Below are 17,444 nucleotides of genomic sequence, written 5' to 3' on the forward strand. Positions count from 1 at the left end.
CTCTCACTGCTTTAATGTTCTCAGGTGATCTAACGGGCCGAGGGACTCCAGTTCTTCCTTTTGTCGCACTTGCAGTTTGTCTGAATGTAGTGACCCATGTAACAATTGATTTGCGGTCTGGGACGGGAGTCAACGGGGCTAAATTAAAGCGATTCCGAAATGCACGCTGTGTTGCAATAACCGAACATCCGCTTGAAAAGTAAACCTCAACGGCAAAGGCACGCTCCTCACTATTCCAACATATGATGGCGACTGAACCGTGTCGGGACAAAACTTTACAGTATCCCCTCTTGAACGAGACTACTAGCGCTCCGCTATGACATCAACTAGCTGAGTGGCACGCATTTTAAAAAAGGAAGTTATGCTGTCGCACCCTGTATATGGCTATACATTAAAAAATACACGGTAAAGTCAATTTTGAGCTACTATAACTTGGTTACTAATAATATGATTTTGATCAAACTTGGGGACAATAAGCTTCATATTATATTTTATACTACTACCAACTTTTATAACTCTTGGATATACTTAAGGGGGGTTTTATTCAATTTCCCCAAAAATATGGTAATATACTATTATTAACTTAATTTGAACGGATATCGATATGAAGAGTGTTTTGAGGCCTGGGCACCATATAAAGGCAGCAAACTAAACCTACCCGGGATAAACTACTAGATGACTTGGTGGCCCTGCGGTGGCCCAACCCAACCTAAATGTTCACCCACTGCTGCTTCAAACATAATAGGGTGGAACCCTAGATAAACGTAAGGACTGACGCTTTTCCGGGCTAGAGCGAAACAATCTAACGTCCATTCATGCATGATTATTATTTCTATAATATAATTCGGCGATATTTGAAAATAACAATCAAGATCCAGTAAAGCACCCACAGGAAACAATATTATTTTTTCTGTTTTGTTTTATACTCCTTATATATTTTAGTTTAATTAATTCCAACAAGCTACTTATTGCATTATTGCAATGCTCATAGTTATAATTTTTACACGAATAAATTTTCACTGTAAATTTGCTGACTTCATCCTTCGTTGTTTCATTATTCTTACTACTTTTAATGTTTGCGTCATATATTTATACGATCTCGACCATGTTTGAACAAATTTCAATCCCTCCTTATTTTCCGTTTACATCAATCTAATTGGGACCCAATCCTTAACGGACGACCTGAAGCAGGCCCCTTCCGTCAGCACTCCTGACTCCAGGCTCCAATCGGCGCCACCTGCTGATGCTAAAGTCCTGCCCATGGGTAAGCACCTGTCCGCGGACAGCAAACAGTGTTCGGACAAACCAACTTCGGGCAAGCCACCTCCGGGCAATGCACAACCCAAGAACTGTGCCAAGGTTGAGGGGAGAGGATCGTTCGGAGCATCTGCGGCTAAAGGGAAGCCGAAGCGGCAGCGGTCCTCGGACGATCCTAACTCTTCGATACAAAAGGCAGCAAAGACAGCTCGGCCGGCAACGGCTAGGCCTGCATTTGCAGCCAAGACTATCGAAGCCGATGGATGGGTCCTGTACGACGACTCTAATCCATCCAGTTACGATACTGAGCAGTGTGAACACCTTAGAAGGAAACTCCTCCTAGCTGTAAGGACTGCATCCTTGCAAGGCATTAAGCTTTGCTTTGAGTCGGTAGGTGTATATCGTAAAATTTTACGGCTAAACTTTGCCGACGAAGGCACAAACGAGTGGCTCAGGCAGTACTGCTCCTTCCTAAAGATTTGTTGGAGGCTGCGCGACTAACCTTGAAATAGGTCTCTCAGCTTCCATTGTTTAAAAAGTGCTTCCTCTGGCTTCCAGAATAAAAGCGGAACGGTGCTGGGGTTCTGGAACAACTTGGTGTGCAGAATAACCTTAACACTTCCACCTGGACACAGGAACAGAAGAGAGAAACGATATGCCGGGAACTTTTGTCACTATCGGCGTTCTCGAACTCAAAGTTAAGAAGGTTCGGGAAAAATCGAAAGCGGCGACTGCACTAGTCAGTCGTCGGATCAATAGCTGCAAGACAATTATTTACCTCATACAAGAACCGTGGGTTTTTGGTGGGGTAGTCAGGGGCCTAAACTTCCAACACGCTGACCTGCTCCTGCATAGTAGTCTCAAAAGACTTCCAAGCTAATTTGGTTAACGACCTATGTCATGCCGGCACCACATCGGCTAAACTAACCAAGTCAACAGTGAGATAAAGAGGTACTGTGGTGCTCTGCATATTTTCCCTATGACACAGAAGTCGTTCCAAATGGAACATTCATCAGAGCTATCCAATATGCCAAAAGTAGAGGCATGGGGGTAATAGCAGGATGTGATGTCAACGCTCACCACATATGCTGTGGAAGTTCCAACATCAATGCAAGAGCATCGAGACTACTGGAGTATCTAGTAGCAACCGATTTGCAAATCCTTAATTTGGGTAATGAACCCATTTTCTTCAACGTGGTTAGGCGATAGGTCATCAACATCACGGTGGCACCTCCTGACATCACGGCTCTGGTCGGAGAGTAGAGAGTATCAAACGATATCACACTCTCGGATCACAGACGCATTGATTTCGTAATGGGGATGGATCCACCTATACCCACTGCATTTTGGAATCCGCGGAAGACAGATTGGGTGACGTATAAAATAGAATTGAGCGCCCAAGTCACGATCCCTGGGAAGCACATCAAATCCATTGCTGGAATTGAAAAGCCAACCCAGATCATCACAATTAGCATGAGAGAAGCTTTTGAAGAAAACTGTCCACTCAAGATGCAAAAGAAGGGTAAAACACCATGGTGGAACTCGGATTTGGCAAACCAGCCTACCAGAAAGGCAAATCCACGGAGACAGTACTCCATGAACATACGGCAAAAATTGAAAAGGACATCGCGGCAATTTGTGATGCGGCAAGACAGCATGGTTTCGAACCGCTGCTATTCAGTTGGATCCTTCATATGCTAGAGTGGAGAAAAATCCACAAATCAGTCGACCAGAAATCTATTGAAGCAGGAACTGCCCACAAGGAGGGGTTATCTCTCCACTGTTATGGCTCCTGGTAATGGATACCTTGCTGTGGCTCCTGGAGGACAAAAAAGTCTTCGCGCAAGCATTTGCAGACGAGCTAGCCGTAACAATTACCGGCAAGTTTGTAGGCACAATATGTGACCACTTGAATGCAACTCTGCATGAAATTCACAGTTGGTGCCTCCGCAATAGACTCACGATGAACGCTAGGGAGACTGGATTAGTTATGTTCACTTGGAGCGTGAGGTGGGGCAGCTATACGTTACCCACGTTAACAGTGGCGGAAATCCAACTGGCACAAACAGTCAAGGAGTACATTTCAACTCCAAGTTAACGTGGAAGCATCATTTCCAGGAACAATATCAGAAATCCTGCCGATTGCTCTGGTACTGTAGGAATGCGATAAGCAAAACCTGGGGACTTTCACCAAAACAGATATACTGGATGTATACATCCATAATAAAACCAATTTTGATGTATACATGCATCGTCTTGTGGCCAAAACTGAACTTCGCTAACAGCAGGAAGCTGCGAATTCAAATTCAGAGACTTGGTTGCCTAAGTATCACTGGAGCAATGAGTGCGGCACTTGAAGCTATCCTAGATTTACCACCCATTCACTTGAAAGTGAAAAGGAAAGCAGCCAATGACGCATATAGACTCGATACCATTGGCGTGGAAAGGCGGCCAATCACATGGTCATGCGTCTATCTGGAAATTCCTTGACAAACATCCGGTAGCCCTGATGCTCATATGGTTTCCAGGTTCGTCTTTGAAAAGACATACACTGTCCTAATCACCGAAAGAGAAGAATGGTCGGCAAATGGCCATGAGTCTTTTCAGATTACAGACTTAATAATCTTCACCGTCAGATCAGTCATGGAGACAGATCGGGCGCAGGGGTGCTCTCGAGGAATCCGATTATAGAACTGGCCCGACCCCTCGGAAAAACGACGACCATATTCCAGGCGGAGCTATATACCATTTCATTGACAGCAAAAGAATATCTACGACAAAAATGGTGGGGTCACACCATTCGGATCTGTTCCGAAAGTCGGGCGGCATTATTGGCACTAAATAGCAACGACTTGCCAAGCCAGTTGATGCGGAGTTGTCATCAGGTACTGATGAAACTTGGCCGACTGAACGAAACGTTCCTGATATGTGTGCCGGGGCACTCTAACATCGCTGGTAATGAGGAGGCTGAGGGATTAGCTCGCCGAGAGTCTGGATCCACAATGGTGGGGTCAGAACTAGCTCTTGGAATTCGACCATCTATTGTCAAGTGTACTCTGAAGGGTGAAGCTGCAAAGATTCACGCAGCCGAGTGGAGAAATTTGGACTCTTGTCGGCAAGCGAAAATCCTTGTGAAAGAGCCTAGGGCCACTAGAACGGAATTCATGTTGTCCCTTAAGAAGTGGAACATGAAAACCCTAGTAAGACTTTTAACGGGACACTCTTCCTTAAACTACCATATGCAAAAGATTTGGTTAGTGGTTTCGGCTATGTGCAGCCAATGTGAGGAAGAGGAGACGGCTTAGCACTTTTTATGCAGCTGCCCGGCCTCCTCAGATCTTAGACAAAGACACCTTGGCAAGATTTTCTTCAATGAAAGATCTGCACACTCTCTGCCCCTGGAGAATGTGCTCAGATTCGTTAAAGCCTGCGAACGCGGTAGGCGGGAAGCCATTGAATAGGCGATTTACGGGGATAGTACAATGGGCCTAACAATGGCCTGGGTGCTCGGAGCTGCCCCCTGTAAACTAAACTAACTAACTCACTAGGAGAACATTGAGCATCTGCGTAGAGATGTAGAGAGAGGGGTGTGGTGACTATTAGATTGTTTAGGATAAGTGAGGGATCCTAAGTCCACAACCACTTGTTGTTGGACCGGACCAAATGGAGAGCAACTTACTCCCACGTCTCTTTGTTCCGCGGATCCCTCGTTTGGGGCATGGCACCCAAGCATTACAAAAATTATAGGACAAACGGTTTCGTCCAGGACAGAGGCAGCTCTTCAGACGCTGCCTCACCTCTGCCCTGGGAGCAACGTGACCGCGAGTGGCATCAGATGGATCCCTCACTTATCCTAAACAATTTATTTAGCTTTAGCCAGCTCAGGCTCAAACTATTGGTTTCGATTGGATCGGATTCCACTGCCATCATTGACTGGCAGAATTAGCAAGAGCAATGTGCAGAACCGAGCCCAATTAGCTTGACATTGACGGTTGGTTGTAAAAAGTGGGCATACCATTATTAAAGAAGAGAAATGAGAAATGGAGGCCCGCAGCCTCTAGACATCTGTTTTTGCCATTGCTGAGGTAATCATCCAGATTGATGGATTTGACATTCAGATCCACCGTGATGAGAACATTGTTATATTTTTCACAAAAAGTGAGCACCCTCTCAACAGCCGTGTTGAAATCCCCGATGGAGCTACTGGGAGGGAGATAAACCGAAACAATCACAAAATTGGAAGAGAGGTTGCGCGTTTCTGCTATGACAATATTATAGTTTGAAACATAGTTGACTTGGTGGAAGCAAATGGATTTACGGAAAGCAACCACAGCTCCCTTTTTTATCCCTAGGAAACCAAGCGATTGCAACTGTAGGGCATAACTGACAATTCTTCTGGCTGATTTCCAAATCCCCAGCAAAGACTACTCAGCTATTCCTTTTATCCACCAAGCTAAAAAAATAGAAATTACAAATGTACATATACCTTAGAACCCATTATTAAGAAAGTGGCAATGTCAATTTTATTTATTAGGACAATATTTCTACAAATTTCACTAAGTCACCGGATCTGGAGTAAAAATTTTCCATAAATATGCTAAATTGACCTGCACACATTTGCATTGAAAGTGGAAGAACAACAAAGCCAGATTCAACCGAGAATGGAACGCTTCTAATTACTTATGCAAATACTGCATTCAAAGCATTCACAAAAGCCACATATTTGCTGTATTTACCTGTGCAATAGGCAACGCAAAAGTCCGGCTAAGAATGACCCCGTTCTGGAAATTAGCGATTTCATAAGCAAACGAAACTTCAACATTTCCAGAATTCACTGACCCCTTTTGCAGCAAACACGCATTATTGAAAAACAAATACCTTAAATTCGAAGAAACAATACGGAGTGCGTCTACCCAAAGTCTCGATTCTCAATAAAATCTTTATTTATTCAATATCTCAAACATACCAAAATAAATCTTAAATTTTGAACAAATTCAAAGTAAAAATAAATATATTCCATATTTGCTATAATATTTAAAGTAAACACTAACAGAAAAAATACTGAAGTGGACTTAAGTTAGCAAGCAACCCCGGCATGCTAATTGCTGACGCCAGTTTTGCTGAACCATCGGTGATTGTTCTTCGTTACCAAACAGTCATACGATCAAATAATGGAGTGGAATGCCAAGAAAAATAAAATGGTTTCCAGGGGAGGACATAGTCCACAACACATGATTCACCGAAAAAAGATTAAGCCCCTTAGCAACAATTTAGACTCGAGCTGACAAAATTATAGGTTCAGCTTCGATCTCAGCCACTTTCTCCTTCAGATCCTCTTCAGCTTCCTTCAGTTTTTCAATGGGGGTTTTCGTGGAAGTCGAAGTTGGCGTTGATGAAGTTGTTGAGGAAGTTGCTTCTGCAGTTGATGGTGAAGCAGACGCTGGTGAAACTGAAGTCGAAGCTGGCAAACTTGATGCAGTTGTTGTTGATGATGAAGTGTTAGGTGTTGAAGAAGTGGTTGACGATGAAGGGGCTGAAGGTATTTCTTTCGGAATTGAAGCTGAAGATATAGAAGCTTCCGTAGTAGAAGTTTTGGGTGTTATTTCCACTACTTCTGCTGGCTCACTAGTGGTAGATTTGCTTAAAGATGATGGGGTGGTTGATTCCGCAGCATGAATGGGAGTAACAAATGTAGTTACTTTGACATCATCAACGATTACTTTACCAACTGTTAGAGCCGAGTTGCTAGACTCCTGAATGTCCCCATCTTTCAGGGTACTAGGTGTCGAACTTACAGTGGATTCGTGTATCTTCTCAACATGGAAGTCCAGAGAAGCGATCAAAGGAGTAATTGCACTTCGGCCTTTTGATACCGCTACCTCATCAACAATGTAATGTGGTGGCTGATCTTCGCTTGCAGGAATGCTCCTGGTAGTAACATATTTGAATATTGTGTCCTGATCAGAGGCGACTTCGTCAGTGGAGAATGCAGAACGTTTATGGTTTTGAGAAATTTCATCTTTATCCTTGTCAGTAGAATTAGGGGCATTAGTACTATTTTGAGTTACCACGAAACTAACAACACTCAAAGCTGACTGCACAAATGATCCTTCAACTCTTCCTATTAGTTCATCTAGATTAACTCTGGGAGCAGGTGACGGTTCTACTGAAGCAGCCGCCTCACCTTCAGTGGACTGTCGAGTTGTAGCGCTTTCTCTCTTCTTGCGGACATCATCTTCCTGCGAAGATGCATCCTCATACCTTTCGGGATCTAACACAGTATAGCGGTACACATCCAAAGAACTCCCATCGAGCGACTCTCCAGTTGCATATTCGTCACTATCTAACGCACTGCATACTCCCCACACCAAAAACACTAATCCAATCTGAAATCGATTGCACACGATTACTTCATCCTTTCAACTTTTCCGAAAAAATACGAGTATTCTTACAAAATTCCACAATTTCAGCATCCTGTCCAGTATCCCGGAATAATTCCACTGATTTTATCCTCTTCGTCTTCTCACAAACTTTTGCCCAACCTATCTCAGGTCTGAAAGCTCTTTATAATCTCATGTGAACACCTTCATGTGAAAAACACGAATGTGATAATTTGCTCGTGGGTCAGCCTATTTAGATGGTCAACAACATGGACCAGCGCTGAAAATTGCATGAAATAACAACAACTCTGGGATTGTTCCAATTCACGTAATTTCTCACTGAGAAAGATATATAGCTGGGTTTTTATAGAATTTTGCGAAAAGTAGCTCGCATTATGGCTGATATTGCGCATTTAGCATCCTATCTATAACGAAATGGGTAAGAAACTCAGATGAAAAGTAAGATTCGAGGTGTTAATTTGCAGTAATTGGTTGAAGTTGAAATGGTGGTTCCTAGATTTTCGAAGGGGTCAGCTCATAGTTACGACGCCTATAAATAATTACTGAAAGGCATGATTCTTTCTCTTACGTAGGAAGTGTAAATAGACGAGCATGTGATATATTAATTGTCCAACAATCAACAAAGTAGCAATCACTAGACTAATCTGGATTCTTCAAAATGATTCATTTGTACATGTTTGATAATAGAATCTACATTAAACCAATATATTTCTTCGTTATGAACTCTCATTTTCCACAGTTTTCTCAATATAACCGGCACCCACTGAATCATTTCAACTTGCCTCATAGACGAAATGGCGGTCAAAGGGTAGTATAGGTCCCAGGGCTCCCAGGGATTGGTACCCATTATGGAGCATAAAACCTGGGACGCCTGCTGAACCAACACCAACAGTTCTACTACCAAACTCTAACCTCCACGTGGTGATTGCTGGGAGTCCTTTTTTAATGAAAAGTTGTAGACGGATGGATGGAATGAAACCGAGTCTCCCGCCCCTAAAAACGGGTCAAATTGTACTAACTGGTCCTTCAGATTGGGGGTTGGGTAAGGTTGACCACCTTACACGGAAAACCGATATTAAGAAGCCAATGATGGAGCTTCGGTCAGGAGCTGTATGGTCCTCCAGGTTGGGGGTTGGGTAGGGTTGTCAACCCCACACGGAAAACCGATGTTAAGAAGTACAGACCAAATGTTGCCCAGCAACTAGCCGATACGATACTCAATAGAAAGCTGATGTAACAGCGTTGCAGGGAATGCGTTGGACAAAAACCGGTTTCCTGGAAAAGAGCCACTAAACTGTGGCGCAGCGAATGTTGTTAATTCGATTCACAGTGGCCACCATCGGTGTTCTCCGTGACACACCAGGCAATGATAAAATCATAAATTTAAAAAAAAAATAAATTGTTTTTTGAAAAAGTCAGTGCAGGATTGGAGTCGTATTCCTATTATTCTTTAATTTAAGCATGTAGATTAATTTGTATTATCATCTATTTAAGTTTTAAAAATATAAAAGGATTTTAAAGAAGAAGTCTAAAGATTTCTTTAGTGGTGACCCCAATAAAATTTGAATGAAAAGCTGTTCTAAGAAGCGTTTCAGATCATTCTCAATTATTCCCGCATTTCTTTGGTTTGCCATTTTCAACCTGCATTTACCTTGGAACGGATTTGGCATCGACTTTCGATCAGTTTTGGTGCTTATAACCGATTAGAAGTACATAATTCTGTGGGAAAGGAAATAAAAACCGCAGATCCGAGAAGTCGGCCATTAATAGGCTGAAACCCCTTTCAAGAGCCTACAAGCGCGGAACAAGCAGTCCCAAAGGAGCTCAAAAAGCAATCCGTCGTTATCAACACCGACCCATGGCAGTAGTGGCGAGCACCATCCAGATTCGTCCGTCGTTTGTCCTTTTTGTGAAGAAGTAGTTTTAGGAGCGATTTGCTGTCATAATTTTCATTATTTCACCCGAACACTTCTCATCGCACCAAACGAAAGAGAAATTAGTTCCAAATAACAAGAATATTGCAACAATAACGTGGCCTTATATTCAAAAGAAAACTCGGAAAGCTCACGGCAACAAAGGCGATCGATAACAGTGAGTAAACTCTTTTGACACTTTCGGCAGTTTCCCGGATTGAACTGGCATCTGGGTGCGGTCGAATCTAGAATCCAATTGGTATAAGATAAGAAGCACTGCTTACAAGAAGTGCAGCTGCGACATATGGCTTAAACCAGCAACTGATTCCTTGGTACACTGACGGATCCCTCACAGCAGAGGGAGCGGGTGCCGATGTCATTGGTCCAAGGAAAATGTACTTTGAGCCAATGGGCAGGTACACTAGCATATTCCAGGTGGAAATATACACCATAGACAAATGTGCCTCCTTTAATCTGCAAATGAACTACAAGGGACAGAACGCTATTCTCACCGATAGCCAAGCAGCGATCAAGGCACTTAGGTCCAACCAGGTGAACTCTAAACTGGTATGGGAATGCCTTGAGAGACTGAATACGCTCGGCTCGTCCAACAAGGTCTGGATATTTTGGGTTCCAGGCCATGCTGGGTTGGAAGGCAACGAGGCAGCAGACTAGCCAACAAGGGAGCAGGGACAGCTTTACACGGGCCAGAACCCTTCTGTGGAATCGGAAACGGTTTCATGGCTATGAATTTAAGAAATGAAGAAAAACGGTTGAGGGAACTATATTGGGCGGGCCTACCAGGGATGGAGCCGTCCAGGGTGCTTATTGGGGGATACGAACCCATTGTCGGCTGAACTATCACCTAGGGAAGCTAGGGATATCTACGGACACTGCCTGCAGGTTTTGTGAGGAGGAGGACGAAACCCCTATACAGTGTCGTTTGCACTTGTGCAAATTAGGTCGAGACATCTGAGAGAACACTTAATACCAGAGCTGAAACATCTGGAAGTAGGGAACATACTAAAGTTCCTAACGGTTACAGGCCTGCTTGAGATACTATGATCAATAGGTACACTATAACCAGCAAAAGGGGGACAATAGTTCTTCAAGGACGCGGTGCGACTTTCTCTTAACAGAATAATAATAATAGGCTCGAGGGGGCATTTGTGGATACGGTCTGCCGTAGTTAGTGTAGGGCCTTGTTAGAATCCGGTACAGCCGCGCCTTCGACAACACTCGCGTCGTTAACTTACCTTCAGATATGTCGTCGGCGTCGGCAACCAAATTTAACCATGCGATTGTAGGTCTGGATGAGGAGTCCATCCTCCTGGTAGCCGACATTGTGAAATCGGTCTTTTACACACTGTTGCAGACCGAGTTGCTGGCAGGTTTGTCGTTGGGCGATCGAACTCCCACTTCGCGAAATGAGGTAATTGGGTGGGAGCAAGATCGACGACGACTGGTTAAAATCGGAGGGCACCCAGGCGGTCCTCGCGTGCGTCTCTGGTTCCTTGGAGGCGCTGGCGGCTGCGGCCGATAAGGTGCACGAAGTGCACGCGCGTCCAACAATAGCGGCCGTTCAGCAGAATTCTGACGAAGTTGGCGAGCTGAAGCGTGAAATAGCCACGCTTGTGCCCTGTATGGCTGAAATGAGGGCAACGCTGGACGCTCGGCGTTTGGGCGCCAGGTCGCGAGTTTGCTCGCAGTGTTCTGCTCGAAAAGGGCGATCGTCAGGACAACCTACGGACCGAAGTATTTATTGGTACCATCGCAGATTCGGCGAGAAAGCCACCAAATGTACGGTCCCGTGTAAATTTACCCCTACCTCAAAAAACTAGGTTCGGGGGGGGGTCCCGGCGACGGCCACCCAGAACGCAGCGCCACATCGCCTAACAATTTACGACCCTCTCAGCAGGCGCATTTATCTCGTAGATACTGGTGCGGAGATTTCTTTCCGTACCCCGGCACCATCGACTATTTCCTCAATCGTTAAAATTGGCGGCAGTAAATTCCTGCTGAATTAACACATACAGGTATAGGCAAGTGGACGTGAGTTTGGCTTGCGTAGGACGTTTTCGTGGCGATTCATCCTGGCGGATGTCAGCTTCCCCATTCTAGGCGCAGACTTTTTGTGTCACTATGGGTTGCTGGTGGACTTGCAAAACAAGTCTCTTATAGATCCCACGACCAACCTTAATTTGTCGAGCCAAATGGCATCTCACCCAAGTAAAAATCTTTCCGTACTTTTAGAGGACATTACCGACTCTCGTGTTCGGGCACTCCTCCAAAAGTTCAGCCAGATTACTACCGAATGTAGTCTCTCTAAACCAGTGAAGCACAATGTGCAGCACCACATTAATACTACTGGTTCCCCTATCTTCTCGAAGGTGCGTCCCCTACCACCCCAGAAGCTGCCTATTGCACGGAAAGAGGTTGAACAACTTATGCAACAGGATATCTGGAGACCTTCGGACAGCTGTTGGTCTTCCCCACTCCATATGGTCCCTAAGCCAAATGGCGAATGGCGCCCCTGTGGGGATTACAGAAAGCTAAACGCACAGACTGTTCCAGATCGATATCCTATTCCACTCATCCACGACTTTGCGCATCATCTGCCGCATCTTTTCGACTTTAGATTTAACTAAGCCTATTACCAAATCGCTGTAGCTCCTGAAGACATTCCAAAGACGGCAATATGCACACCCTTTGGACTCTTCGAGTTGACACAGATGACTTTCCGGTTGTGCAATGCGGCGCAAACCTTCCAAAGGTCCTGCGAAACCTCGATTTCTGTTTCGTATACTCGGATGATGTTTTGGTCGTTTCTTCCACTGAGTCTGAGCATTTAGCCCATCTCGAGTGCATTTTTCAACGTCTCCTTGAGGCCGGTTAAGTCCTAAACGTTGAAAAATGCAAGTTCCACCAGACACAGGTCAGACTACTCAGCCACTTCATTTCCCCTGACGGAATACAGCCCGACCCAGACAAGGTGCAAGCGATCTCAAGCTTTCCGCGTCCGAAAACCCTGAAGGATTTGCGCAGCTTCTTGGGCATACTAAACTTCTATCGTCGTTTCCTGTCCAAGGCCGCCCAACACCTGTCCGTTTTGAACGGGTACTTGTCTGGTCCCAAAACGAAGGACACACGAGAGATTGTGTGGTCTGAAGAGGCTATCCGCGCATTCGATAAATCCCGACAGCAACTGGCTGATGCTGCACTCTTGGCATTTTCTCGATAAGATGCACCCCTAGCCGCTTTTGTTGATGCCTCTGACATCGCAGTAGGTGCTGCTCTTCACCAAAACGTTAACCAAGTCTGACAGCCGTTGAGCTTCTTCTCCAGACAGTTAGACCCCACTCAACGAAACTACAGCACTTACGATCGAGATCTACTCACCGCGTACTTGAGCATCAAATACTTCCGCTTCGCCCTAGAATGCAGGCCGTTCACAGTGTTCACGGACCATAAGCGTCTCACAAATGCTTTGAAACAAAAGCCCGACAAAGCGTCCCCTCGTCAGCTTCGACACTTGAGCTTTATAAGCTTTAAGTTTACGAGGTTATCATCCCCGCCGCACTCGACTTCTCGGCTATTGCCAAAGCGCAGGAAGATGACGCAGTACTTCAGAGCCTCAAATCCAACCCCGAATACAAATTTCGGGAGTTGCCCATCTACGGCTCGAACCTCTTTCTCTGCTGCGAAGACTCGGAAAAGGGACCCCGGCCATACATTCTGGCCACCTTTCGCAAGGAAGTGTTCCACGCGGTTCACGACTTAGCGCATCCAGGCATCAGGACAACAAAGCGGCTAGTCACCGAGAAATACTTCTGGCTCTCCATGAACAAGGATGTCAACTCCTGGGCCAGAGAGTGCATCGCATGCCAGAAGTGTAAAGTCACCAGACATGTAAGGAAAGAGGTGGACTCATTCCCCCGCACTACCAAGCGGTTCCACACCATACACCTCGACATAGTAGGACCTTTGCGAGACTTGCACAGTTACAAGTATTGCCTTACAATCATCGGTGACCTGAGGCAATACCTATGAGGGACATTACGGCGCAATCTTGTGCCGAAGCCCTCTGTCGAGAGCGGATCCCTCGCTTTGGCATCCCTGCAGCGGTCATCACTGACCAGGGAATGCAATTTGAGTCCACCCTTTTCTCGGAGTTAGGCAAACTCCTAGGTTTCAAATGCCAGCGGACTTCGCATGCCACCCGCAATCCAATGGGATGCTAGAACGTTAGCACCAGACGCTGAAAGCCGCCATTATGGCACGCGACAATCCGTCCTGGACTCAAGTCTTGCCTCTCGTCTTACTCGGCCTACGAACAACCCGCCGAGAGGAATTTGCTGGAGAGAGAGAGGAGAACCCAAGGCTCCCAAGTGATCCGGTCTTCGACAAGAGATCGGGTCTCACAGAGTCGGGATCGTTGCGTCTGCTGCGAGACAATCTTCGACGCATCAAAGCCACTTCAACCACCTGACACTCGTCCGCACCTGTCTGTGCGCCCAAGGAACTGGACACGTGCACGGCGGAAGCTGTTACAGCCCTCATATGAAGGCCCGTACTGTGTTCTCGAGCAGGGAGAGCATTTCTTCCAGCTCGAGATCGGAGGACACAAAAAGGCTCTGTGGAACTCAAAGTCGTAATTTACTTATTTATGCCGTTATCCGCCTATAACAAAGGTAGAGAATTTACCCAGAAAAGAGTATTTACTATAAAATTGTATAAAGAGCTAATAAAAACCTTTATTTAATACTCTGGCTCTTATTTTTGTTACGAAAAGTTTTTTTTCTCACGATATCGTCGGTTTCTTTTTCCTACTATCACCACCACTTTCAAGTAAAGAGGAAACTTTGCATTATGAGCATTTATAAATTTTACATATCTACTAGAATCTCAGCCATTACAATCAACCTTTACCACACGAAACACTTTTAATACACAAACTGATTCCATTTCCATTAATTTTTCAATAAAAGCGCAATTAGTTTATCTCGAATTATAAACTAAACCTTTCAAAAAAAAAATCCGCTTCCATTACCTCTCAAAACATGTTTCGTTGTATTACCTTTGTTTACTTTGCACTTGCAGTGTAGTAAATAATGAAACGTACACTTCAAATTTTCAACTTTTGGAATGAAATCCTCGCGGTGCACGCATTTCATGAATGAAACTATCGCATTGATAACTTCCAAATATAGTTTGCTTGAGGCTACGCAGGATGGATGCCATTCAAATATTTTTTTTCATTCAGAAATTTCTCTTTTTTCGATTCAAATTACAAAAATAGACAAATCTGACAGCGGCCATGACACAATCAATCAAATATGGCTGACATGTTCCTTTCATCTTTCTCTTGCCAATACGATTTGACGAAGATTATGCTTTGTCCTTCTTTAGCGCCTATCATGTGTAGGGATAAGCTTCCGCAATACATATGCAAGTCGGGGCATTTTAGTATGGATACTGCCTATTAGATATACTGTGGGCGAATCAACGAACGTCTCAAATCCAAAATTTACCGCAGTGTCATCTGCCCTGTCCCAGTTACAGTTCTGAGTGAAGACCAACAATCAAAGACAATGAATGGCACCTCGCGGTAATGGAGCCAAGGACGCTGTGTTGGATCAATGGCACACGCTATAATAACGTCCCAGATAAGAACGAGAGAGAGGCCTCTTCAATGGTATAGACACATAAGTCACGCTGACTAGAATTCACTAGCTTAAATTGGCCTGAACATCGAAACCAATGGAAGAAGACCAAAAGGCCGACTGAAACACCACTACACGCGGACTAGGGTTATGGCCGAGAAAAAAAACACATACGATTTATACGAGCTCCTGCTGTACGGGGCAAAAGTTAAAGAAGAAGACAACTTACTAGTTTTCCTTTCTCTTGCTTCTAATTCATCAACCGAAATCAAGGATGGAATACGTTGGATTACTAAAGCAAATTAGGATAAAAATTGCCACTAAATATGTAGTTACCATTTGAATTTCTGAATGAAATCGACCTTCAGGCGTATATCAAGCCTTGTCAGCTTACTCAACCGCTAAATGACTTTCGATATCAAATTAAAATCGTCATGTGCTTTAAAATATAAAAAAAATCAAAACTGATGTGTTAATTTACCCCAAAAGCCAGATGCGTTTTACCATTTCAAGAAAAACAACTAAATAACCCACAATCTATAAAATGCGGCAGTTTTGGCAAAATCATTGTTTATTTATTAATCAATTGTATCACTTAAACTCGCTAAAAACTCAAAAATTAAATTAATCCTAATAGAAAACAACCTAGAATGTGTCTAATTGAAACATTCGATTGGAAATTGATAGTCGATTTCGCTCCACCATATTGGCGTCATCAGCACCTTTTTTTTGTGCCAAGTGAACATACTAATTAATTCAGGTCCGACAACTCTGCAGACGCAATCCCTACCCCATGAGGTATAAAAGTAGGTGGAAACCTACAAGGAAAATCAATTGATAATTGAGCTGCAAGATATTCGGTACGGTCGCGAGTTGAACGCGAAAATTTTCGTGAGACTCTCCAAAGAGTTTCTTCTTTGGATTTCTCCAGTGTTCGATTCACTTCGAGTTAACATCTAGGTTTAGTTCGCACGAGCGAGCTTACTCCGGTTAGACAAAAATAAGAGCTATCTTCGAAGTCCTTGATCTGTTGCCGAGATAAATCACAACAATCAAAGATGGCGTTCTTACAAATTGTTGCAACGGCGCTTGTGTTGTTCATTGGATTAAATGCTATCCAGAAGGCGCAATGTCTACCGGTTTTAAACTCGAGTGAAAGTGGAAGCAGTATCAGCGATAGTGGCGATGGGAGTGAGGGAAGTGACGAATTAGGAAGTGGACGGGAATTCATCATACATCGGAATAGTTCAAAGGACCTGTAAGTAACATGGGAATACCAGAAGTCCAAGAAGTTAAAGGTTGCTTTTATTGCAGGTACGTCGTCAAAGCCGTGGTGTATGAAATTGGAATACTGACAGATTCTTCAGATGAAGATAACTCCACAGACTTCGAAAGGTACTTGCTAACCACTGGGTCCACTGGGTTAACATCAAATAATGTTAATAATTCTCCCTTCTTTTGTAGCCATGAACGCGTTGATCTCACCTTCTTTGACGCACACAGAAATAGCAGTCACATCGACCTTGGTAGAGTTCCACTCCCGATTCAGACCAACATCAGTGGCCAAGTGCTGACAGGCATAGCCCCTGTAGACATTGGAGCTTTCTCTAACCCCGCGCAACTACTTCAAACCCTCCCAATTACAGGAACCATCGTTAATATAACCCACAGCGATACAGGCTACTTCCAGCTGTCCACCAGCAACCTCACGGGGTATGAAAAACCTCACATCCTCAGCATAAGTGACTTAAAGCACCTTTCCGACATCCCCGACCTCACCACCCAGATAACGGGACAACAGCTAGAAAAGACAAAAAAATCTACAGATAATCTCATAAAGAAATAAATACCCAGCCATCCACTCGTAAATGCAGGATTTTCCATAGATCTACAAAATTCACCTGAATACATTATTATTTAATCACGACTTGACTAAGACTGTTAATTAGTACTTAAATGTTAAGATTTTTGATGGTATGAAATGTTAAAATTATCTCTGACGAAGTTGGCGGTGAGGTACCATTACGGCCGGAGAAGATGGAGGTTTGAAGACATGACGCTAATGATGCTAATTGAAGTATTATTTTTTATATTGAGAGCAAACAAATTTTATACGTTGCAGCTATGGCACCTTGAATATTGTATTTCAACAAATAGTGCTATTAAAAGAAAGTTCATAAAAATTGTTAATAAAAAATATTTTGAACATC

General features: G+C 44.1%; 2 protein-coding genes across 2 annotated transcripts; one reads left to right on the forward strand and one right to left on the reverse strand.

Moving 5' to 3' along the window:
* Positions 1–6,182: 6,182 nt before the first annotated feature.
* Positions 6,183–7,942, reverse strand: LOC119649652 (cell wall protein DAN4). The gene is made up of 2 exons (XM_038051907.1): positions 7,710–7,942; positions 6,183–7,643 (listed from the first exon to the last, which is right to left on the reverse strand). The coding sequence occupies exons 1-2, from the start codon at positions 7,728–7,730 to the stop codon at positions 6,528–6,530; spliced, it is 1,137 nt and encodes a 378-aa protein (XP_037907835.1). The 5' UTR covers positions 7,731–7,942; the 3' UTR covers positions 6,183–6,527.
* An 8,112-nt stretch (positions 7,943–16,054) lies between these two features.
* LOC119650023 lies at positions 16,055–17,444 on the forward strand. Its single transcript, XM_038052499.1, has 3 exons — positions 16,055–16,492; positions 16,549–16,629; positions 16,699–17,444. The coding sequence occupies exons 1-3, from the start codon at positions 16,293–16,295 to the stop codon at positions 17,078–17,080; spliced, it is 663 nt and encodes a 220-aa protein (XP_037908427.1). The 5' UTR covers positions 16,055–16,292; the 3' UTR covers positions 17,081–17,444.

This window comes from Hermetia illucens, chromosome 2 (assembly GCF_905115235.1).
Source record: "Hermetia illucens chromosome 2, iHerIll2.2.curated.20191125, whole genome shotgun sequence".
NCBI lineage: Eukaryota > Metazoa > Arthropoda > Insecta > Diptera > Stratiomyidae > Hermetia > Hermetia illucens.

Coding starts and splice junctions, on each gene's coding strand:
- LOC119650023 (XM_038052499.1), top strand. CDS start 16,293: ATGGCGTTCTTACAAATTGTTGCAACGGCGCTTGTGTTGTTCATTGGA. Junction 16,493..16,548: donor CGGAATAGTTCAAAGGACCT/GTAAGTAACATG, acceptor CTTTTATTGCAG/GTACGTCGTCAAAGCCGTGG. Junction 16,630..16,698: donor AACTCCACAGACTTCGAAAG/GTACTTGCTAAC, acceptor CTTCTTTTGTAG/CCATGAACGCGTTGATCTCA.
- LOC119649652 (XM_038051907.1), bottom strand. CDS start 7,730: ATGCTGAAATTGTGGAATTTT. Junction 7,644..7,709: donor TGCTGAAATTGTGGAATTTT/GTAAGAATACTC, acceptor AATCGATTTCAG/ATTGGATTAGTGTTTTTGGT.